General features: G+C 34.7%; 1 protein-coding gene across 1 annotated transcript in view; it reads left to right on the plus strand.

The window, feature by feature from the left end:
* LRP1B (LDL receptor related protein 1B) overlaps nt 1–24,669 on the plus strand; it is a 379,972-nt gene that overhangs the window by 162,053 nt on the left and 193,250 nt on the right. The window contains 6 exon segments of the mRNA XM_037398644.1: nt 173–347; nt 641–735; nt 6,103–6,252; nt 17,215–17,355; nt 19,471–19,596; nt 21,460–21,591. Of these exon segments, the coding sequence (XP_037254541.1) occupies nt 173–347; nt 641–735; nt 6,103–6,252; nt 17,215–17,355; nt 19,471–19,596; nt 21,460–21,591 (819 nt within the window).

Genomic DNA, 24,669 nt, shown 5'->3' on the forward strand with positions numbered 1-24,669 from the left:
AGAAGAAAAATAATGATTATTAATTCTTGGCAACCAGTTTGTACAGACATCTGAGTAGCATATTGCACAATATTGTTAACAAGCTGTAGAAGATATTGTTGGGATTTTTTCTCTAAGTCTGAGAATAATCCAGACAGAAAATAAAGAGAATAACTACTTTCACTTTTTGCAGATATCCAGAGTATCAGAGGTCTTGCAGTGGATTGGATATCACGTAATTTATATTGGATTAGCTCAGAATTTGATGAAACACAAATTAATGTGGCACATTTAGATGGTTCCTTGAAAACCTCAATCATCCATGGAATCGATAAACCCCAGTGTCTTGCAGTTCACCCAGTAAAAGGGTAAGATATCTGTGGTTTTAACAAATGAACTGTGGTAAAGCTTGTCAGAAGCTGAGTTTTCAGATTTTGAGTTGCCCTTTCTGTTTTGTTTCAAACTTAAGGTAAATGCATGTGTTTCAAAGATTTTGCTGAGATTTCTGAGTACTGCTTCCCTACCAAAGCTTACTGTTGATTAAATCATGTAATCATTAGTTGTATATTTTGCCTGCTTCTAGGAATGTTTTCCCTATTGATGCATTAAAAATACTGTGTAAACAAAGCAACATTTGAAATATGTTCATCTTCTTCTTCAGTAAGCTCTACTGGACGGATGGTAACACAATTAACATGGCAAACATGGATGGCAGCAACAGCAAAATACTCTTTCAGAATCAAAAAGATCCTGTTGGTAAATACCTTTTTTCCTGTTGTGTTTTTATTCGATAGTGCTTTATTACAGACATTATCTTGAAATGCTGTTTAAGTATACAATGATGTTTTTCATGTACTGTATAACAGAGATAAGAACAGACATAAAGACATGAAAAGCACTGATGTACCCCTGTGTTTTGCAATTTAAGATATTTTTGGCCCATTCTAATTGAAATCTATTCTAGTGGGCTACATACATTGTTATTAACCTCTAGGATTACCGTAGACCGAAGGTGAATGAGAAGCCATCTGTATTTCTCAGTCTTTTGGTCATGGGGAAAAAAAGCGTAGAGAGAATGCTTTAAATTTATGAATGTATGTGAGAGGATACTCTGACTGCAAATGTAGAACCTTCCTCACCAGAATCCCAGCTGCATTTATTTTTGGTTCAGGTATCTTTTCTTCTTGTAACTTCATTTTTTTTTTTTAGAGTTAAAGTGGTTACAACAATTGTTGTTGCCTTATTAATGACCTATAAATAAAGTGATTACATATTAAGGCATCTATGGGTTTTCATAACTGAATGCTTTAAGCAGGCTGAAGTAAATATGACAAATAATTGAATAAATTTGACAACAAAGCAACACAGAATGCATTTTAGACCCTAATTTCAAATAATTTTGTAGAAATTATTTGGTGTCTTTTATTGTCGATTTGATTTTCTGTCTATCCACTTGAAGAGACATTTATTGGGAGGAAAAGGAGTGGTAAACCCACTAATTTTAAGGTGAAGTATAAACCATAAACACATTTAATAATATTATGACAATATTAGGAAATAAGCCTGTGTGCAACATTTTGCACTGAATATCCTGTGATCATAGGTCCTAAATTGCAGTCCTTATGGTTTCTGTCATTGAGTTTGTTCTGAGTAGCAGTAAAGCCACTGAACCAAATACATGGTAGAATGGTAAGTACTCCTTTTTTTTTTCTTTTCCTTTTTGTTTTTTTCCCCCCTCCCCTCCCTTGTAAGTATATCAGTTTGTCAAAGGCTGCATGTGCAAATCCACGTGGGTTTTCTGATGTTTTTCTTCATGGACATGTAAAGTCTCACTGGTATCGGATGGACTGTTCGTGCAGTTAAACGTACCTGTAAGCTTGGAGGAATGATGATTGCAACATTACTTTTTTACTTCACCACGGAGCTGCAAGTGAAACAATGTTTTTTCTTTCTATAGTGTTGGATTAATTTTTAACACCTTTGAGATCTGATAAGAATTACTTCAAATAGGTTATATTCCAGATGAAAGGATCTTACTGCATAGTAATGATACCTATCACATAATAAGGAAACCGTAGAGATTTAACCGTTTTTCCCTTCTTGGCTCTCTGAAAGCATGCTAAATTGTAAAGTATGTAAAGCATAGAATATGTAGTATGCAAAGTGTGTAGAGTAAAGTATGTATGTAAAGGGAAAGTAAAGCTTGCACTTGTCTATTTCTGAAAAACTTTCTAATCGGTAGATGTCTTGGCTCAGTTTTGTCTGTTGATGGATATGAAAACAAATTCTGTTGCATGTCTGAGAAAAATTATCAGATACACTATAGATAAAATAAGTACTAAATTTCCAATATCGAACTCTAAATAGAAATATATGCAAAATGCCTTTTTTAATGGTTTAAATTACCCTTACCATTAGCATAAAGCTAATTAACATCTTGGCACTCTCATGCTAAGAACAAGAAAACATTGCTGAAGAGCCAGAGAGTAGCAGTCTTAAAACTATGATTTAGCATCTAATTTCTAACTGAGAAGCTGTCTTTTTCTACAAGTGAAAATCTAGTTCATGCAGTGCTGATATTGAATATTTGGGGAGCGAGGTGAATGATCTAATAAGTGAGGTCACAGGTGGATTACTGGAAAGCAAATATATGGCTTATAAGAGTTGGATGTCCTGATAAGTCATAGGGTTTTTTGTTTTCTTAAGGCATAATTTCAAAATTTTAAGAATGAGGGAAAATTTTCCAATCTGTGACCTGAAGTATGCTGATGATTTTTTTTCTCAATTTGAGTTCTATTAAAAGGAGGAGACTATTTCAATTAAAATATTTCTTATCAACATCAGGAGTATGTAGTTTGGAGATTTTGGAAACTGATAATCTTGGAACAACTACACATTGTGTCTCATTTTTATCTGCAGTTCTATAAAGGCTGAAATACTGACACATACAGATTTGTTAAAAAAGGGAACTAATCACTGAGGTTCCATTAAACTGCAGTCATGGGGGTTCAGAATTAGTGCTTAATTTTGTACTTTGTGATGCAGATCATTTGATCATTGGTGTCTTGAACTTTAAGCAGTTAACTTGAACTGTTAAGCAGTTGTTTGTTATAAAACCCTAAAAGTACAAACTGTGCATTCATTGGACTGTTGTTAAGGAAATGGCTATTACTAAATTGTCAAGTTTGTATTGTTAGTAAGTTTTGAAATAACTGGGTTAAATAACCTTTAAAAACATACTGGATTCTCTCTCAGCTAACTTCAAAGGACTCCATAATTACAGGTTGAGGGAGAGGTGTTTGTTTTTTGAAATAGAGTTCAATCCTTTCTTCTGAACAAATTTGGAGTTTCCGTTTTGCTCATGATGATATCACAGCTCTGATTGCTGTTCTAGCTGTTCTTGTTTCATTTTCTTGGCTGACTCTCCAGTTGAATATTCCTTGCTTTCTTTTTTTATATAACATGGTTTACAAAAACTACATTGTTGCAGGTGTTAACCAAAAATGTTCTTGAGATTAGCTTTTGAAATTTTCATCCTAAATTTATTTTGTTTGTTTAAAAAAAGTTATTTCTTAAGTATGCGTTTATGTTTAGCAGAGAAACAAGCCTAAGGACGTCCTAATTTTAAGCACTCATTTTTCACCTGAAATGTAATCAGCCATAAACAGTTAAAAAAAACCTTTCTTAAGTCTCTAAAGTGGGAAATGTGAACAAAAATTGTAAATTCTGTTCCTATACTTCATCTAATTTGTAATTAGCAGTGTCCAACATTCAATTGATTTAGATAGTAAGAATGAACCCCAACTTGAAAGTTCTTGGAACACAGTTTCCATAAGCTTCCACTGCTTGTTACAGAACATTTCCACAGGTAAACATAAAGTTAGAGGAAAATACATAATTTTAAAAGTAACTGTGTGAAAAGTGCTATCAAGAGTCATTTCTTTGTACTTCAGGGTGCTCCAAATTAAAATTTCAAACTTGATTTTCTGGTAGTGAAAGCTAAATATCTCATTATATATGTGGTTTTAAGACTGGAACCTCTGTGTATGAATTGCTGGAATAGCCATTATGATACGCTTTTTAAATAGTAGCATATTTCTGGAAATTTCAGTAAGGAAACTAAAAAATGCTTGTGAAAACAGTGATGGCCTAAGTCATGGAAATATTAAAAAACAAAAAACAAACAAACAAAAAAAAACCAAACACGACAGAATTCTCTGACACCAGTATTTTGCAATCCACATATTTAGGTTGACTTTGGCAGCTGGGACATAAGGTGTAAGCCAGTCACCCACACAGAATGCATCATGAGTGTCTGTGATCCTTATGGCTAGTGAGTCACCTATTTTCACTGGAAAAAACGGGACAGTTCCTTAAAAAATCTAAACAAACAGAAATAATATGTTTTCACAAAGGTTGGTAATAGGTGAATAACACAACAGCAAAATACTTTGGGAAGAAAAATGTGGTAGGCTTGGGTAGAAGGAGATAGGAATGTTATTTCTTGTCAATTGGTGCTGGGTGATTGAAATACTCTTATATGGAAGCACCAGTTTAATATCTGAAGAAGTAGGAAACCTGACAAGATAACATTTTAATAGCTGTGTAGATTGCATTCACAACAATCCCATAAATAGATTTTTCTAGGTGAAATCAGTGAGTAGCTCACTGGTAGCAGTAAAGAGTTACAGAGGATGGCAAATGCTATCCATCTCAGAGTAAGGAAACTTTTGTACTTGCATATTACCATTGTAATGCATAGCAAGGTTCATTCCTATTCCCAGGAAAGTTTCCTGTGCTAGGTCTAAATACTGCACATGCCGCTTGCCTCCAAGGTGTGTGGCACTGTCTTTTCACTGTGAGCAATGCTGGTTGTACAGTCAGGACAACATGTATGTGCAGAGAGATGCTGCAAGATCAATCTCTCCTGAAGGCGCTACTTGGTATCCTTATCTTCTCTTGAGGGTGGATTGTTTTGTTCTGGCTGATACACTTACAGAGAGGGGAGAAAATAGCAGTAACTGTAAAGGACTGGAAAGCTGTTTTTCAAAAGCTTAGAAAGTGGACACTTTTTGGCCTACTATGTCAAATACATGTAAAGAAATAGTGGCATGATGGTAGCTGAAAGTACCGCAGCATGCAGCACTCCTTCCTTCCATCAGGATTTTGAAAATAGATCTGGCTTTCCATAGAGAAGCAGTTTCCATGATGGAAGAAGTGTACTGTACAGTATCTAGAGGTTGACCTATGGAGTGAAATATAGTATTTTTTGGCAACTGTCTGCTGGGTGCCTAACATGAGTTCTGGGAAAAGTGTAGCACCAAAACAAATTATTATGGCATGTATTGTCACCATGCCAAGCACATTTCACCATGGAAGATCTCCTGCTACAGTTACTTGAATGTTTTTCAAGGATTATAGAAGTCTGAAACACTTTATCTCTGCATTCTTTGCTTTTACTTGCAGTAAATTGTATGCTTTATTCATTTAGTAGGTTATTTTGCAACTGTTTTATTTCTGTGGTTCCCTTTCTTCTAACTCCAAAGAACTGATCATGAGGTCAGTTCACTATGAAGCAAAAGTAAAATGAATACTGTAAACTTAGTGAGAATTAGTATTAGGTTTTGGTATTTTAGCATTCTAAGCGAAGGGCTGCACATGTAGGCAGAGAGCAGACTTTTCATGGTTCTGAATCACAAAAAATAGCTTTTTTCCTAATTTTTTAAGTATTCATTATTATAGAATACAAATGACGGTTTCTAGTTTGCATTAACTAGTAGTTAATGACCTCACTTAAGACCTCAGTTTGTTCAAGTAATTTTTCTTTGCCAGATAATGCTATTTCATCAGTCAGTCACTGATTGATTTGTGTAGACTTTGGGAGAAATAAAAGGCAGAAATCTTTTTTTTAAAAAGGCGTGCTTTTTTTCAGTATAAATGGGCAGTTTGGTTTGTTTCTCTCTCTGTCTTTTTTTTAGGTTTGACTAGATGAATGGATAAATAACAGGGTTTTGTGTGTGTATATATATATTTCATAACTACACTTTTATTATGAAAACAGTTTAACACTAAATGTTTATTATCAACTCAAGCCACAGTTAAACCTGTATATATTAATTACAGGTTTATCAATAGATTATGGGGAAAACAAACTTTACTGGATCAGTTCAGGAAATGGAACCATAAATAGATGCAACTTGGATGGTGGTAATCTTGAAATAATAGAATCAATGAAAGAAGACTTAACAAAAGCCACAGCTTTAACCATTATGGGTAAGTCCAGTGATAATAACTTAGCTTTTAAATGATTGGAAGCTAATTAATAATGAAAAATAAATATCTTGAAGAAGCTATTGTTGTTTATATGTAAATTACACAGTACAGACTGGTTTGTTTGTGATTTTTTTAATATATATATTTCATTGAACAGACAGTTTACAATCTGTATGACAAGTTTATGTTTATAAATATAATCTTGCATTTGTATACAGGATGCAGGTAACAGGTTGATGATGGCTTACATTTACTATAGTAAAGCATTTCAGAAGGGGATATGTTATGCTCTTTCTTACAGAGAATTATGACTTGTTTCTTCTGCTGCTCTCTTGTTTCCACTCTTAGTTCAGAGTGGCCCTGGTTTGTTTGATTGGCTTGTGCTTTGAAAACTTCTTTGGGTTATGAACTGATGACTGATTATTTTGATAAATGCATTGTTTGGATTTTCAGATGTCTGCTAATATTCTGTGTATTAAATTCATTGGGGAAAAAAGTTCGGTTTGTTATACTTTGTGCATTAGAGAAGTTTAGAATGTTCAAACACATCTAAGTTACTAAAAAAATAATCAGAAGAATGGTCACATAAGAAAAAATAAAAAAAAAATCAAGAAGTCTTTAAGTTGCAGATTGCTGAACAAGAGTATTGCTTCAAATTCGTTGTTTCTCATATGCATCTTCAGTCCTTGAACCTCGCTGGAGTTAGGATACAGTGTGTTAAGAAAATTCAGTCTGACTCAGAACTGGTATTTATTATTCTAGAGATAACTTTAGAGCTGTCCATATTTCCTCCAAATGCTTTGCTGACCTCTGTTCTGGTTCAATTAAAAATTATTTACATTTATCTTTCATGTTAAAAAAAAGGTGCAGTTGATAGATAAGTAGACGTTTGTTGGGGTAGTTGACTCATCAGCTGTCAGTCTTTTAATAAAGTATTTTGATTCATCAATTATATAACGTATGCGTAGGTGGTGTGCTTGTGAAAGTTATGCTAAATGAACTCCAAAGACCAAATGCATAAGTTGGAAATTAAGTCATATTTTAAAGTAGTAACGACTAAAGTAGCTTTATTATACACATATTCGACCAGTATTGAACTCTAAATACTGCTAAAATCTGTTGGAGAGGGGATGCTTTTATATATGCATTCATAAACAAAAGCAAGTTCTGTGTCACGAGGAGTCATGAATATTAATATAGACAACTTGTCTTTTGTTCATTTGATTATGACTAGAAATAGATGACCTCTTCCTTAGGGAGCTATGGGAAGTCTTTAATATGAGGTGGTGTAAAGAGTATTCCTTCATACTGAGATGTCAAGTCTCATCTTGAATCTGTGCTTCACAGAATCTGCAACAGTGATGATCTACCTGGAATACCGAATAAAGAGTTAATAGCTGTCATTTAAAGAAGAGTGTTTCATGCTTCTTTGCCTCAAAGTAGTTGAATTTTTCTGGTGTGGAGATGAGAGAATGTGTGCTGTGTAGTTTTTAAACATATATCTATCTAATATTACTAGTTTGGGATACTCTGGATTTATGATTAATGACAATTCTTCCTACTCTAAATGGGTAAACAAATCCTACAACGTGTTTGGGGTTTTCTGTTTGTTCTGCTTTTGGGTTTTGCCTTTCTTTTTAAGCCAAAGTTATGATAAACTGCAATGTGACATTGCAGTATGATTCAGTATAAATATCTGGTGGATAAAAGTGCAGACAAAGACAATTTTGTAAACAGTACTGTAGGTGCTGATTGAAAAACATGAGAAATTTCTGTTTTCATTTCTCCTGTATGTTTTTGTGTTATGGAACATAGCAGCATAAATGCCAGCTGTTTTCCTGAAGTGCTGGTGACTTTACATAGCTTCTTACGGTCAGGCTTTCATGCATGTAAAATGGATCAGAACTGAAAATTCAATGTGATATGAAGAAATACAAGAGATCTGTCATTCATAAATGATCGTAACTAATAATATGTAAATAAATAAGAATGAATAATTTTTCTGATGTAAGATTTAACATGATAGTGTGGGAAAATATAGTACCTCTGTCGATCTGTTTGCCTACAAGTTCAATAGGAAGTTATAGCAGCTGAATCACAGTCATTATGATGTTTATTGCATCATTTTTTGTCCAGTTCATAAAGTTTCTTGACTGCTTGTATCTAAAATCATGGTAAACACATAAAATAGAACATGAGTTGGAATGTTTCTTCTATATATATTGTAAGCAAACTTTTTTTACCATTTGAATTCATCAGTGACTTAAAAGAAAACAGGTCCATGATGAAGTCATACATCCTTTTCTACTCTTTCCATTTTTTTTATTTTTTTTTTCAAATACACATTCGCTGTGAAATGTCAGTGCATGCAACATCAGCCATTTTTAGTTAACTTACCATTCAAAAATGCATGTGAATGCTTTAGTAGTGTCTCCCACTGTTTATTATCTTGCATTTGGTCAATAGTAATCTGCTTCTGCTACTTAGTTCAAAAACCTCTATAGTTTCTCCTGGTCTTTTAGAAGTTTATCTAATTCACAGCACCCTATCCTCCCATAATTTTCAACACCTACTACAGACAACACAAGTTGATAACAAGTACTGTTCTGGAAACTCAGGATTTGCCATGTGAGAGAATCTCAGATTTTCTTACACAGTACAGTGATATTCTGTTCAACATTCAGAAAATGGTTCCTATACTTGTTTTAATGTTTGAATTGGATATATTCAGTGTCTGATTTTAACAGTTTTCCTGGTAGCCAGTGTCTGAGTGTGATCTAATTATATAGATCTATTTGGCATTCTGCTTGAAGTCTCATTTCCTGCCTTCCAAGTTACTTAATGAAAAGGGTTCCTTAACTGAAACTGGTTGGAAATTTACCTTTGTGGTGAGAACTATATGTATTTCCCGGATTGGTGAGCAGAGTTGTCATATCACAGGATTTGAATTAGAAAGGAACTTGGAGCAATATCTGATGAATTTCCAAACTACTGTATTCTTTCTTGAATGATACAGTGCTCTGAACCATAAGCAGCATTGCTAGAAAAGTATTGATTAGTTACTGTAATTTTTTAGCTGGGAAGAAAAAGTTACTGAAGGCTTTTGTCAGCAGTTTTGTTGGATTTTGTAGCAGAGCCTCACAGAAATACAGTTTACCCAAAACCACAAAGTTCAGCTCATTTAGTTACAGAATAGGAATATGATTTAAGGTGTGTAGATTTTATAATGAGAATGTAATTTGTTGTTTAAAATTACTTTTAAAAACATAAAAGAAAATATTTCATGATACTAAGTAGTAGCCTTTTTCTAGTTGTTGTTTACTAGTATAAAATAAAGTAACGTCATGTAGTGAATGAGTCTACCTATAAGTGCTAGTTCTGTTGAAAATCATGTAAAATAATTTTCAACCAGCAATACAATGAAATCAGACATGTGTCATAGCTCTTCAGTGGAAGCATACATATTAGAACAATGTATTTGAACACAAACTTTATATAATACAGCCATGAAATTCTGCTATTAAACAATCAAACCAGACAGAAACAATTACAATATTTCATTTCAGACAGAAAATGTGTGTTCATATTACCAAAATATCTTCATGCCACCATTTTACTTCAATCATGTAGTTAAATGATATATTGGTTATTTGATTTTGGGTTTATCCTAAATAAAGTTTCAAATATGACACCAAAATGCATTTCTAGTAACTCAAATGGTGGGAGATGTGACTTTGCTGGACATAATTGCAAAGTGAGAGGGGCTGCTTAGATCAGGAAACTTCAGATACATACACCTTAATTTTCCAAGTCATCAGTCTTCTAATTGCCATAACACCATTCATTACATTAGCATTAATATATGAAATATATCTAGGCAATTTGCCCAGTTTTAAGTACAGTACATAGTTGTCTTCCATAAATACTCAAACCACCATTAATGAAAACTAATGGCCCATCAAAATTTGCATTCAGAGTGCCGCTTCAAATCTCCAAAGGACTGTCCACAATGCTAGTGTAGCAATTTTTGGCATTTCAAATTGCTGTTCTCCAATATGTTGCTGCACTTAATGCTAATTACCCAACAGAATGGATAAATACAACAATTTTAATCTATATTATAACCCAGGTTCAGCAACAAGATTGTAATTAGTGACTGAATAACACTCTTGTTAGCATCATCAAGCAACTAAATCATTTAACTTCCATTTGATATTTAAAGGTTTCAAATTCTTCCGTGGTTTGTGAAAGCAAGTTGTCTTTATGCTAAAGTAAACTGGTTTTGTGAAATCATATGCTGTATTTTAAAATTAATATGGAAATAAGTCATCCTGATACTAGAAATCATATGAGTTACCTGCTGCAAGAATATATTAGTAGCACAGAGAGAAATAGTCCAAAATTCTACTTAGAATTTTGCTCAAAAATAGGTGTATAACATATAGCTGTTTTTTTATTTTTGGGGGGTTTTTTGGTTTTGTGTTTTGTTTTTTTTTATGAGACACTGTTGTGGCATATATTGGCCATCTAGCAGTTTATGAAGAATTAAAACCTGTATTGTTTAGGTCTTGGGGCATAACTGGTCAGCTGTGACCAGTTTGTTGTTTTTTGGGCAGGTAGTCGGAAGTGTTTAACCTCAAGATTGCACTTCAGGATTTGTGGGTTGGTTTTTTTGGTTTCCTTTTGTGTTTGGTTTTGTTTGTTTTTTGTTAATATATCAGAAATGTCAGGATTTTCTTGAACTTCCTCATTTAACTCCCTATACTCTATCCATACGTCTTTCTAAAACTTGAAGTGCACCATATAAAGCCTCCATGTAAAAGAATAAATACTAGTTCAGTAAGATTTTATAAGTTATATTTTTAATGATGTGTTAATATAGTTGTCATGCTAGCAAGGATGGAAGAGGAAGATAAAAGAATAATTTTGAAGTGTATTTTGAGTATTCACTTGTGATTTGTTGTGATTTACCCTTTTTAACAGTACAGGCGATGTAGGAGACTACTCAGCCTCTGTGTTCACACTCAAATACTTCAAGGATTAGTAATGAGTTTATGCTGTAATGATTTTTGTTTTTTCTGTCATGAAGGGAGAAGAACTCTGTGATTTGACATCTCCAACACCACTGAAGGAAATTGGCTAGATACTGTTAACTGTATATGAAAGCTTCAAGTCTCATTTAATAGCTTAGTAAGCAAAAGAGGTACATGATGGAACGTAGTGAAGTAGAAATGGTTTGGCTCCATACTAATACAAAAAGGGAGAAATTAATAAAATGGTGTAGAAAATTATTAGTAATTTAACTTTTTGATAAAGTAAATGGCATGCCTTCATCTCATTGTAAAAGAATATGCAAAGTTGGTTGCTTGGTTATTTGGGGGTTTTGTAACCAACCAACCAACAGAAAAATCCAAACCCCAAAAAAACAAAAACAAAACCAAAGCCATTTTATGGATGGGTATGGATGTGTAAATCAGTAAGTTCTTGTATTCCATGTGTAAGACAGCAGTCATTACAAAAATTATTTAATGGGCCATTCAGATCTGAGGATAAATGTCCTTAATTTGATTTTATATCCTTCAAATAGAGAATTTGAAGGCTGTAATCACTTCTTCACATACAGTCATTTAATTGAAAATGTTAGCCTAAACTTCTAGGATAGGTAATTCATTATTGTGGGTCATAATCTCACAGAAAAAAAAAAAAAAAAGTCACATTCCCATGATTTCCCTTATGGTTTATATCGCATAGTCACTCTCATGTGAGATAAGAATATCTGTTTTACTGTAATCACAACACCAAAGCTGAGCACAGGAACTCCTTGTTCTAAGGGTTGTCTGATGAAAGAACCATCAGATGTAAGCTACTACTCATTTAACAGATTGATATCACAGGGTGACCTTCTCTTTCAGTCAATTCTAGTATTTTTGCATGCATAAGATGGTAGATTTCCTTTATGTTTTTACCTAGGTTTCCCTTGAGAGTTCCATTTATGTCTCTAAGTCTTCATATTCAGAATATTTGTCTTCTGTAGGTGGTTGTCCTATCATATACCTGTGAAGACTGCTCAGTAAATGCTTTTTTTCCTTGATACTTTCAGAGTTTGTTTTCTTTCGTGCAGTAACTTTTTACAGTTAATGCAATGGAAATGATTTTTCAGATCTACAGTTTTCATCATGGAAAACTCAACTGTCTGGCTCTATAAAGTATCAAACCTGCAGTATAGGCAATACCTCATCTAACTGAAAAGGAAATGAAGTTAAAATGAAGTTAATACACAATATTTGCTGGAAATGCAGTGTTCCTGAAATTTAGAAGTTTTCTCAGTCTATGGTTTTACTGTTGGTTCATCCACAGTAATAATTATTTCTGTCTAAAATGAAAATGCTGATGATGTAAAACTCACAATTATACAGACTTGCTCCACTTGATTATTTCATTTAGGATGTGTAAAAGATACAGAAGTATTTGGAGGAAAAAAAAGAGGGGTGTTAGTACTTTTTCTTCATGTAGAACATTGCTGCAAGATTGTATTTCACAGTAATTAATACTTTAAATGTAGTCATGAGTGAATGTCACTGGAAAGCAGTAGTTTGTTAGTAACCTAAGCATGTCGTACTGTCCATATACTGCCATTTACATTTTTCTGGTTTAAAAATGTATGTGACAAACAGAAGATAGAGTTGAATTCAGATGACTGCTATTTTCCTTTTTCTGTTGTTTTCCCTTTCATGGTTGCACTTAACACTCACGCAAAAACTATGTTGTGTTGCCTTTGAGACTGTTGGTCAAATCTAGGTCTGAGGTAATATGGTATTAAAATGTTAGCTAGTTCAGTTTGTTTAAAATAGTTACTTTTCCAAAAGGCTGAGAGCAGATGGGGGAGTTGCTTGCACTTGAGTTCATACCATATTGTTAACTCAGAGAATATAACAGAAATGGGCCACTGAAAGCTTCTTTCTTTACAGAGGCTTCCTAGAAGGCTAGTACCAGAACTGCATTTTATTTCATTAATTAAATTTTCCTGACAAAATAGCTTAAGCTTCTTGAGGTAGGAATATAGGAAAAATAGTAGTTGTGGATCCTCAGAATTATAATTTTAAATCCAGAACATAAGACTCCGTAACTTCCTTTCTGAAATGGTTAGCTACAGAGTGTTAAGACAGTCACTAAGCTGAATGACTTGACTAATTCAAGAGAAACGATAGCCCCCAGTGAGCTGGAAGGAGGTCATCATACTGCTTAAGGCTTGTGACCGGAGTAAAGACTCAGGCAGGGGTTTCTGGCATTCAAAGAAAATGTGAAACAGACACCGTGAAACGTATTATGGACTCTGTTAACTTGGCAACCAAGAACATTCATGCCACCTCATACGTCTGTGCATACTCGAGATTGTGAGGGCTAATGTGTTAAGGACTTGAAATCAGAAGACTGACTATGGTTCCTGTGTCAGCTTTTGGCCATTAGTTTACTAAAGTTTGTTTGCTGTCAAAGCTGTTTAATAATTATATTCTGATGAATTGGGAGGTAAAGTCTGCTTTTGGTTTTGGTTTTGGTTTTTTTTTTCAAGATTTCATAGTTATTGATTGTAATTTGCTTTTAATGAAAAATGTGGTTTATCATTACAAGCAATTATGTTGACATGTGAAAATTAATTTCTTCCCTAGAGTAAAGTCAGTAGAATTTCCATATAAAGCTAGACATTCTAATTTACATCTTTCTGTGGAAGTAGCCTCAAATCAGCAGTTGTTGCAGCAAAAGTGTAAGTGGTAAAGACTGCTTTCATGTCTCCTGAATCTTAATAACACGGTACCATCAGCTTTCCTCTATAACCTTCTTTCCGTAGTACCTCCAGTGCAGTACCTCATGTCTTTCGCCCCAAGACCTCACCCCAGTTTCTCTCTTGCTCTTCTGCACAACAGATGTCTGTACATGCAACCACTTGTGGAGCCTGCACCCATTCCCAGTTCCACAATCTGCTGTCACGCTACCCCATTTTCTTCATGTAGTCCTTAAATTTCTCCTCTCTTTTCTCTCCATTCCATTCCCCATATTTTTTGTGTCAAAACAAAATGCAGGCTGTTGCCACTGTGGAGCTACACATGAAGTGACGTGCTGGCCAGCACATGTGCTGCATGGCCATCTGGCTGCCAGCAAACTGAAGGGATTCGACTAGTCAATCATTCCGCTCTTTTGCAGGATGCAGGGCTCGGTCAGACAAGATTTTGTATAGGGTGGCTTTTGGGTTCATCAGGGAAGGATGGCATATGTGTGTTCTTAGTTTCACTTCGAAAGTAAATCTGTATTTTGACAAAGGTTGCATTAGCTCTGTGCATTGATTTTTCTTACGGTTCAAAAAAAAATATCAAAAGCTAGCAGCAGTATCTCGTGCTTTTACTGTGAAAAATAGAATATGGGTGGTTGTTGTTCCCGTTACGCTCGATAGAAATAGCTGGCAGTGCTTTGCATTGCGTTTGTTTATCTACAGCTAGAAACATTAGGAAGTTCTCCACTGAAGTAATGCTTTTATGCAATGTCTGAAGGATGACATTAAGAGTTAGCGTTGCCTAAGTGTTTTCTGTATGTTCGGTATGCTCTGTGTTTCAGTCTCACCCAGACAGGAAAGGACTGATTTGCTTTGCTTCCAGCAACCATTGACATTGATGAATAATGGGAACAAGCTGGCTGAAATTAATTATGATAAAAATGAACAGATTATGTTATAAGGGAAACAGCTGAAGGACTTGGCATTGGTTAGGTAAGGAGCTCTTCACTGTGAACGTTCAGTTGCTATGAGTTAGCTGAGTCCCTGTTTTGGAAGTGAGTTTAAGTTCTCAAGTGTTTAGTCTGTTAAAATTAGACAGTAAGCATCCTTACTATGTTTATTATACTTTTGGATCTGACAAAAGTTTGCTTGCCTTTCAGAAATACACTTCCACTATTTCAGTGCATTCTTTAGTTTTCTCTGAACTGAACCATTGCCATGGACGTCATGGAATACATATATGTAGAATATATTAGTTTGTGTTAAACAAATTATTCCACCTTGACTAGGCAATGCTGGTGACTGCATATGTGAAATTTAAAGTTTGGGGGGGGGGGTTTCTCTCTTGGCACATGGCAAGTCAAAAGTACCATCTTGGCTGTCAGTACCCTAATACTCAAGTTGTGATAGTCTCAGGTGTGAGATAAGGGTGAACAGTCTGGGGGCACCCCTGATGTAGGACATTTGACTGTAGTCCGTGACAGTATGGCTGTTAAAGTAGCAGTGCCATACTAAAAGAGCTTTCCATCATCAGCTCAGCATCTTCAGTGAAACACTGACAGGACATAGCTGTGGTAGAAAGCAGTTCTATGATCTTGATTGTCATCCTTCAGAGCTACACTAAAGCTATTAACTGTGGCCTTTTATATGTGTAGTATTATAACGAAATACCAAGAAGGTAAAGAATATCTCTAGTGTTCTTTTCATATCCCCTCATTTTAACCTACTCTGTCTCCCAAACTTTCGCAATATGGAATTTAAATTTTTTATGACAGCTGCTAGGAAGGTTTTCAAAACTGTGTATTTCTATTCTTTTCTTCTATTTGCGACATTTCTTCCTGCTGTGTTTCCTGATAGGTGGTCTGTGCTTTTTCTTTTCTGCTTTGTGAATGCTATGACTTATTTTATACCCCATTTATACAATATGGAGTGATGGCATGAACATGAAATATTCAAAACTTGGTGGGAATACTACCCTAATACTGAATTGAGGAAAACTAGTAAAGATTATTACCTTAAATTTATAAGTCATTAACACTGAGGCATCTTACTAGCTTTCGCTAGATGAATGAAAGACTTGCAAACTCTTTAATTGGAGAGGCTTTCACTAGTTCTAGCGGGTTATGAGTCAAAGTCTCAAAATGACAGACTGATAAGACTGGTAAGTGTTTGTATATTCTGAACAAAACTGAAGTAATCCCTAGTGTTGACATTTAAATTATGTTAATGTGGCTTTAAAAAAGAACATTTCCTGAAGTGATGTAAGTGAAATGAAGGAGGTACAGTATACATCTCATGTATACCTTTCAGTTTCTTGAGATTTCTTTAAACTTCTTGCCGTCGTATACTCTTATCTTAAATTCTTGTGAAGATTATCTTAACATGATACTGATGTTTGTATCTTTATTCTTTTTTAATTAAATTTTACATTCCACATTAACCAATATGTCCACAGCAACTATGATCAAACTCAGTTATTCTATCCTGTCCTAGTATCTCTCTGCATTTAAGTGAAATCTTCATGACTGAAGTCACCTGAAATCCTACACTTGAAAAATGCATTGCATGTACTGTAGATGGGCATCAAGTGAGAATTCTGTCATAAATTTTTGACAAGTCATTCCTACTATAATTCAAGTATTCTGCATGTGTGGATCGATGAAGGGATGTTTTGATGTTTTATGCTAGTATGGACTAGCATGTCTCATTTTTTCTATTATTTTAAAATGTTGTGTAAATTATGATGAAAAAGTTGCTATCAATGTAAGTTGGTAATTTCAATAATTTATTTAAGACCATAACTTCTTAATTATTTTATGGTAATTGTCAGGCTTCTTCATTTGAATACTCCAGACAAGTAATGTAAACCTGGAACGAGAGTTCCTTCTGCCTCTGTGTACATAATGAATGAATATAACAAAGTTTGAATAAACCCTTTGTTGTAGTAGTACATGATCTGTGAATAAAGTTCTCTAACTTTCAGTTAATCTTGAGCATAATACAGTTTTTTACACCTAAGAAGAAATCTACAAATCCAAATTTCTGGTTTTAAAATAACGGACACTGACTTTATCTTTGAGCAGTTTTCCTAAAATTGATCTGAGAATTAACCCAAAAGCTTTTTCCCCACCTTGGGTTTCAATTCTATATAATTTTTTAATGATCCTCTTAATTTTTGAAAATTGAAAATTTTACAGATAAAAAGCTTTGGTGGGCGGACCAGAATTTAGCTCAGATTGGTACCTGTAGCAAAAAAGATGGAAGAAACCCAACTGTCCTGCGAAACAAGACTTCAGGTGTTGTACATATGAAAGTGTATGATAAAGCAGCCCAGCAAGGTATGTTAAAGTTTAAGCATGTTTAACCAGCTCTTAGACTGCATCTATTTAATTGTAATTCAGTGTAAAATACTATAAAATATTTTATTATTGAATATATTACGGTATAGAGTAGGATAATTGATCTGGCATATCTGCTGGATGTATTTTAATTTATCAGGTGTTCTCTGAAGTTTACAGTATTGTGAAGTTTGAAGTTCTTTCAGAGAATCTAAGTTTAAAATTTTCAATTAAAAAATATCAGTTAGTGTGCACTTGCTCTCTAATTAGTGAAATTTTTAGTATTATGAGAGAATTCATTAGTAGTTTTCATTATCAATTTGTTTTAAGACAGTTTAATTCATCAAAATTGACAGAGTGACAGCAGTATGAATCAAAAGTGAGACAACAGGAAGAGGCAGGAATATTGCTAATACTGCTAAAACTTAGTTAACAAAGTGGGAGCTAAGATAATATGAAAAAGTGTAATATGGGGTCATGCACACAGTTTTACAAATTTGGAGATCAGAGATGGAAACATTTGAGAGATTACTTCTGATTCCATCTGCTGAAAGTGTTAAGGATTTTATCTACATGAAACAAATTATTTCATTTTGTGGAGAAGTTACCAAAAGAGCACGGGATTGTTTAATACAATAAGTAGTCTTTGCATAGAATACATTAATTCAGTTCCATATTGAGCACTTCTGGGAACACTTGCCATGTTACCTAATCTAGGAAACACCAAAGGTGCTTCTCCAGCCTGGTGCTTAGTTTTAAATGTGGTGGAACAGTAAGTAATAAAAATTAAGGCCTTCAGTACTGTTTCTATCATTTTAAACTGCTTGAACTCCCTACTACGGAGACATACAGTTAGCTTCATGAGTACCCAAATGGTAGCAGTGTCTGGTGTCTGTGGCACTAATATGCATCTTACATTGCACAAAAGTAAAAAAATAAAAAAAATAAAGAAAATGTTCTTTTTCTACTACTGAACTTTAACTGTAATTTCAGTGTGTCGTGAAACGTCACCTTAGTGATCTGTATTTTTACAGAGAACAATGTTGAGGTTTGGGATATAAGACTGAAACACTGTAGATGGAATTCAGCTTTACGCTTGCAGGGGTTTTTTAATGAATCTTTGCATATTTTGTGTGCTTCTTGCATTTCATTAAATGAAGGTGACGTGAGAGCAGACATGATGTGAGGACAATTACAAATTTTACTGTATCCAAACCTGGTGTCCTAGATTTTTTATTTTTTTAACTATACAGTTTGTCTGCTTGTCTGAGGATACCTAAGAATTTGAAACCTCATCTGTCTTTTCCATTTGTATGGTTGGATCGTTAGAAAACATATATGAGTTCAGATGGAAAAAATACTTTCTACTTCAAAATTAGGAATGCAGAGATAAATGTGACTAGTGCTCTGATTCATATGGGCTTGGTAACTTGTAATCAGCTCATTCCTCTCATGCCTTAGTAGACTTAGGTGTTTCTTCATGAAGCTTCAAATTTCTGAGCTGCATTTATTGTACTGTGTATAATTTGTGGTTTAAATGTCATTAAAAATGTTCATCTATTATTTAAAAGTAAATATTATTGTAATTAAGAAGGAGGGATCATAGATCTGTGAGATCACGTTGGAGTGTATCTTAAATATCACTAAAACAAACGGTCCATGAAGATAATGAGGTTAATACAAACATTTGATGAATGGATACAATATAATCAGTGATTTGCTCATGGTCTAGATTGAGGTACACCTTCTAGGCTAATGTCAGTAAGATTTCATCATAATTACTCCAGTTTAATCATACTATTTTCAGTTTATCATATGATTTTACTTTAAAATAAGCAAATTCTTCTTCAGAAAATAGAGTATTTTAAAAAATAGAGTAAAAACACCACTATTCTGAGCGTGCAGATAAATACTGTAAGAGTGAAGCATGGAAGAATATGCATAGTAGCATAGCCTGAAATATTTGATGCATATCTCAATTTTTCAGAGAAGTTATCTGAAAAAAATTTGGGTTTGGTAATACTAAAAAAAAATGATGCAAACACTCAGTTTTAGTCAGGATTTCACTGTTCAATTTTTTTTTTTCCTCTGCCTCTTTTTCTTATCATGTAATAGGTAGCAATTCCTGTCAGTAAACCAATGGTGGATGCTCCCAGCTTTGTTACCAACATCAGAAACCACCAGGACCTTGTATGTGTACAGTAGGCTACAACCTTCAAAAAAACCGCATGGCATGCAAAGGTAAAATGGATTTCAGGATTTATTCTAACTCAATTTTATGGGAAGACCATAATGAGTAAATAAACTTTATTAATTCAAATTGATGTAACTATACTTAATATGCTTGATCAAAGCAGTACGTAACAGTGAATGTCTGTTGTGGTTAGGACAGCATTTAAATTAGCTTTTAATTTCTTTCTTTGTTCTGCGTAGATCTTTCTGGAACTGAGAAATACTTTTTAATTTCTTCTAAAATGTAGGCAGAAAATCAGACCATCTGAGCCATCATCAAGAGCAGTACATATTGTTCAAGGTCATGGAGCTTATTTTTAAACTAAATTATAGGCTACAGTATCTGTAAGGTTGGGTATCTCTATTGCATTGCTCTTAATATAAAGTAAGACCTGAGTATTATTTATTTATTATTTATATATAAATCTTTTGCCTATTTGAGGAGGAGAAAGTCAAAACATAGCTTACACCCAGTGTCTTACATTTTGCTCGAATAATACAAAACAGCCTTATGGTCAACATGCCTTACTGTTCATATATTTAGTGTTATTTATTCCTATGAAGGATTGCTACCTCATCTAGTTAATAGTAGTGTATACATGGAGGCAGCATTAAGCAACGTAAAGTGGCTTTTCTACTTCTTTACTGCTTTTCCTATGTGACAATAACATGATCGTAACGTTTTTTTATTCATTTTAAAGTAGTATTTTTACTTTTACAATTTTTCGTAACATTCACTTGTGGGTAATGTTAAAACTGGGCGTGCTTTTTATTTGAAGTGTATTCCTCCTTTACGTCTAGATATGCTGCTTTCTAGATCGTAACATCTTTTTATGATTAATTTCACTTTCAATTAAGAAGAGGTCGTGAGTCAAAAACATTTTTATTCTGTCTTGAAATTCATGGATTAAAAACTGACAAGCACTGTCCTGTACATATGTACTTGTTCAGTATTCTTCTTTTTATTTGCTAGCTAATTTCTTCTTCCTTTGAAAAAAAAAATATTGTGATTCTCTACCTGCAACTTTTTAGTCCACATTCTTATGTCTTCTACTGGCTTGGCTTTTACACAGAAATACATTTTCACAGAATTGGCGGAGAGAAAGGAACTATTATTGTATGGTAGTTAAAATTCTTTAATAATATGAGTTATGTATCATATGCTGCATAATTTCCTTTTACCTTAAGAATGTTCTGATACATGAACAGATAAGGGCAACGAAGTATTGTTCAATTTTGGTTGTCAACAACTAGGTGTGATTCATCTGAACTTGGAATGACTACGTAACAAGCCTCTGCGCAGCAGAATTTCTTCCTACTAATAGAAATAGGTGCACGTGGAGTGTGATTAATCCAACATGAAAACAGACACTTAAAATGCAGCAACTGCATTGCTCACTAAAACTATGTATTTCTGTCTGTTTTCTGTAATGGAAGTGTTCATGACTAAATGATGTGAGATGAATCCCATGCCTCAAAAGACAGTTTACAGTCTTGAGTCCTCTTTCTACACAAGTTCTTTCAAATTGCCTCTTGCTGAACATGTACAGGAGTTGCAGATGTAAATAGAGAATATTCTTAAATTTCTCATAATTCAAAAACATTTTCTACTCGTTTTATTTTCATTATTCCTAATTACACTAAGTATAAGGTGATGCTTGAAATGGACAGTGTTTCCCTTCTCTTTATAAGCCTGCATTTATTATTTAATTAGAAATACGCCATAATAATATGGATGTTTTTTCAAGAGATGGAGTTTTCATTGCTGAAAACTATGGCGCAGTTTTGGAGAGCTATGTCTAGTGCTTGTTACTTCCTCAAGTCTTGTTAATCAGGAAGGTGCTCTAATTGGTTATTTTATTTTTCCTATAGGTATTGAATCATTTCTTATGTATTCTGTTCATGAAGGAGTCAGAGGGATTCCTCTTGATCCAAATGATAAAATGGATGCTTTAATGCCTGTATCTGGAACTTCATTTGCTGTGGGCATAGATTTCCATGCAGGTAAGTATTATGTATAGTTTATTGTATGTATCGTAAATATTGTATACTATTCTTGCAAATGAAATCAACCCCCAGTTTTCAAACATTCTGCGTAATTAAAACTATATTTGAGGAAATTAAAGTTGATTGGTTGTTACAGTGTTAACCACTAGCTATTATTATTTACAGAAAATAGAAAGCCATCTATTATGTACATGTAGTTTTTCAGAGGAGGCATCATGGAGAACTTGAACAGGAAACTGGTGGTTTTACAGAAACTGATCATAAATCTGTAGGAGAGCAGGTTTCATTAGTTCCTCTTTCATAGAAAAAAAAGTTTGTTCCTGTCATGACACTTTTTCTACTGAATTTTTTGTCCTATGTATAGTACCTAGCAGGTGGTTTTGACAGCTGAGTGGGACAGTTTTCTTTCTGTCCAGTAAACCTCAGCCACTTCACTGCAGGATACAAGTCAACTATGTCTGTTTCTTCTTTTTAGAAGTGGATGCTCTAACAGCCTGCAAGAACAGGCATTTCTATCTTGAGTACACTCCATTCCTTTCCACTGCAGTGTATAAATAGGAATCAGATTTTTGTTTGGCCTCACAAATTTCATATGAAATTAGGAGGTTTCTGTTTTGCATGCATGTGAAAAACAGGACAAACCCTAATGATTAGATCCTGTGTGGTGGGTTGACCTTGGCTGGATGCCAGGTTCCCACCAAGCCTCTCTATCATTTACCTTCTCAGCAGAACAGGGAGGGGAGAAGATGGAAAACCCCCATAACTTGTGGGTCTAGGTAAAGGCAGTTTAATGAAGCAACAGAAAAAGCCATGTGCATGGAAGTGAAGGAAAACAAAAGATGTTATTCTCTACTTTGCATCAGCAGACAATATTCGGCCACTTCCCAGGAAGCAGGGCTCTGGAAGACAAATGTAAATAACAAATGCTCCCACGTTCCTCCTTTCTCTTAGCTTTCAGAACTGAGAAGACATCATGTGGTATGGAATATCCCGGTGGTCACTTTGGGTCAGCTGTCCTGGCTATGTCCCCTCCCAAGATCTTGCCCACCCCCAGCCTGCTGGTGGGGGCAGGGGGGCATATTTGAGAGAGCCTTGGTGCTGTGCGAGCACTGCTCAGCAGCACTCAAACCCTGCTGGGTATCGCCACCTTTCTAGCTGCCAGTATAAGTAGAGCACTGTGAGGGCTGCTATGGGGCTCAGCCAGAGCCAATACATCCAGAAAAGTAACTGGATACATCTGCCACTGGTACTAAAAGGTGTCTGAGTATCTTCGGGGTCATTTGGAATTTTTTGGTTAGTTTAAAGAAAGTAAGAAATCTGTGACCAATAGTGACCTGAAAACATGTTGTTATCTCTGTATTTTTAACCCATTGTCTCTTTGACCAGCCTTCCTTCTAAACTGATATTCTTATAAGCTTTTCTGTTACCCATTTGGTTTACAAATGAGCAGTTTAGAAATAAAATTTTAAGTTACCTATGTTATATACATACAGACATTGGCTTTCTGAAGCATACAATTATTTTGTCATACTCCATTGTCTGTCATTTTGAAACAAATTCTGCCTGTAATTCAGCATTGGAGATCTTAAGTTTTTGCTTAAGTGTATGTTTATATATGCCTTCATATTAAAAACAGACCTTTTTCTGCTAGTTCTGTTTGACTTCATCACACAGACATCACTAATCTTTTGTTAAGAGGTTAGGAGTTACATTAGTTAACATCTTCTCTCCTTTTGGCCTGCCTTCTCCACTGATGCTCTTGTACCTTGTCGTGGTTTAACCCCAGCTAGCAGCTAGGTACCACACAGCTGCTCGCTCAGTCACTGTGTCCCCCACACCGAGTGATGGGGAAGAGAATTGGGAAGGAATGTAAAACTCAAGAGTGGAGATAAGAACAATTTAATAATTAAAATAAAATAAAATTGGAAAAAAAGATAATAGTAATAATAATGGTAAGAACAACTATAATGAAAAGGAGGGGGAAGGGGAGATGAATGCAATCCAAAGGGAAGTGAGAAAAGAAAACAAGTGATGCATAATATAATTGCTGGCCACCCACTGACTGACGGGACACCTGAGCAGTGACCAGCAGGCCCCGACCAACTACCCCCAGCTTACATACTCAGCATGATGTTCAATGGTAATGAATATCCCTCTGGCTAGTTCATGTCACCTGTCCTGGCTGTGTCCTCTCCCAATTTCTTGTGCCCCTCCAGCCTTCTCCCTGGCAGGGCCCGAGAAGGGAAACGTCCTCGACTGAGTATAAACATTGCCTAGGAACAACTAAAAAGATCCGTTACCGACATTGTTTTCACACCAAATCCAAAACACAGCACTGCACCAACTAAGAAGAAAATTAACTCTATCCCAGCTGAAACCAGGACATGTGTCTGCTCTGCCTTGCAAAATTCTGAGTTCACGCAACATTTTACAGTGCCCTCATACTTGCATGTTTTCGCAGTGACAGCTTATATATATTTGTAGTGACAGCTAATGTTCAGAGCTTTCATTATATCATAGGTATAGTTCAGTCACAGTCTACTGAGATAAAAAATCACTTAAAAGCGAGTGCCTTTGTACACATATCTTAGGTGAGAAAGACGATGATACAGCTGATTTCGTCTATTCCTGGAAACACATAGGATGACAGAGAAGTGGTGGCTGCACGTGTTTGTGACAGAGTACTAAGACAACGCAGTTGGTTTTCCAGGGATTGTATTTTTTATTATGGTATACTTAACCTTAAAAAAATATAATTTATGATATGTAATACAGAAATCTGAAATTTGACCTTTGCATTCTAAAATACTGATACTAGGATTTTGTTAGGGATTTTTCATCTAGTGTTTTCTTTGGGTTTGGGATTTTTGTTTTTTGTTGGTTTTTTTTTTAGCAGAGCCTACTTATAGGATATGCTAGCTCCTTCTTTAAAGACATTTGGTTTTAGTGTGACTTCACTAGTCAATATCAAATTAATATTTTGGAAGAATAAGATGCATGTACTAATTTTTACCTTTTTGGAAAAATGAGATTTGAGGAAGGATGAAATTGAGGTTTGCCAGCTTGTGTGATAAT

This window comes from Falco rusticolus, chromosome 8, assembly GCF_015220075.1.
Source record: "Falco rusticolus isolate bFalRus1 chromosome 8, bFalRus1.pri, whole genome shotgun sequence".
NCBI classification, from domain to species: domain Eukaryota; kingdom Metazoa; phylum Chordata; class Aves; order Falconiformes; family Falconidae; genus Falco; species Falco rusticolus.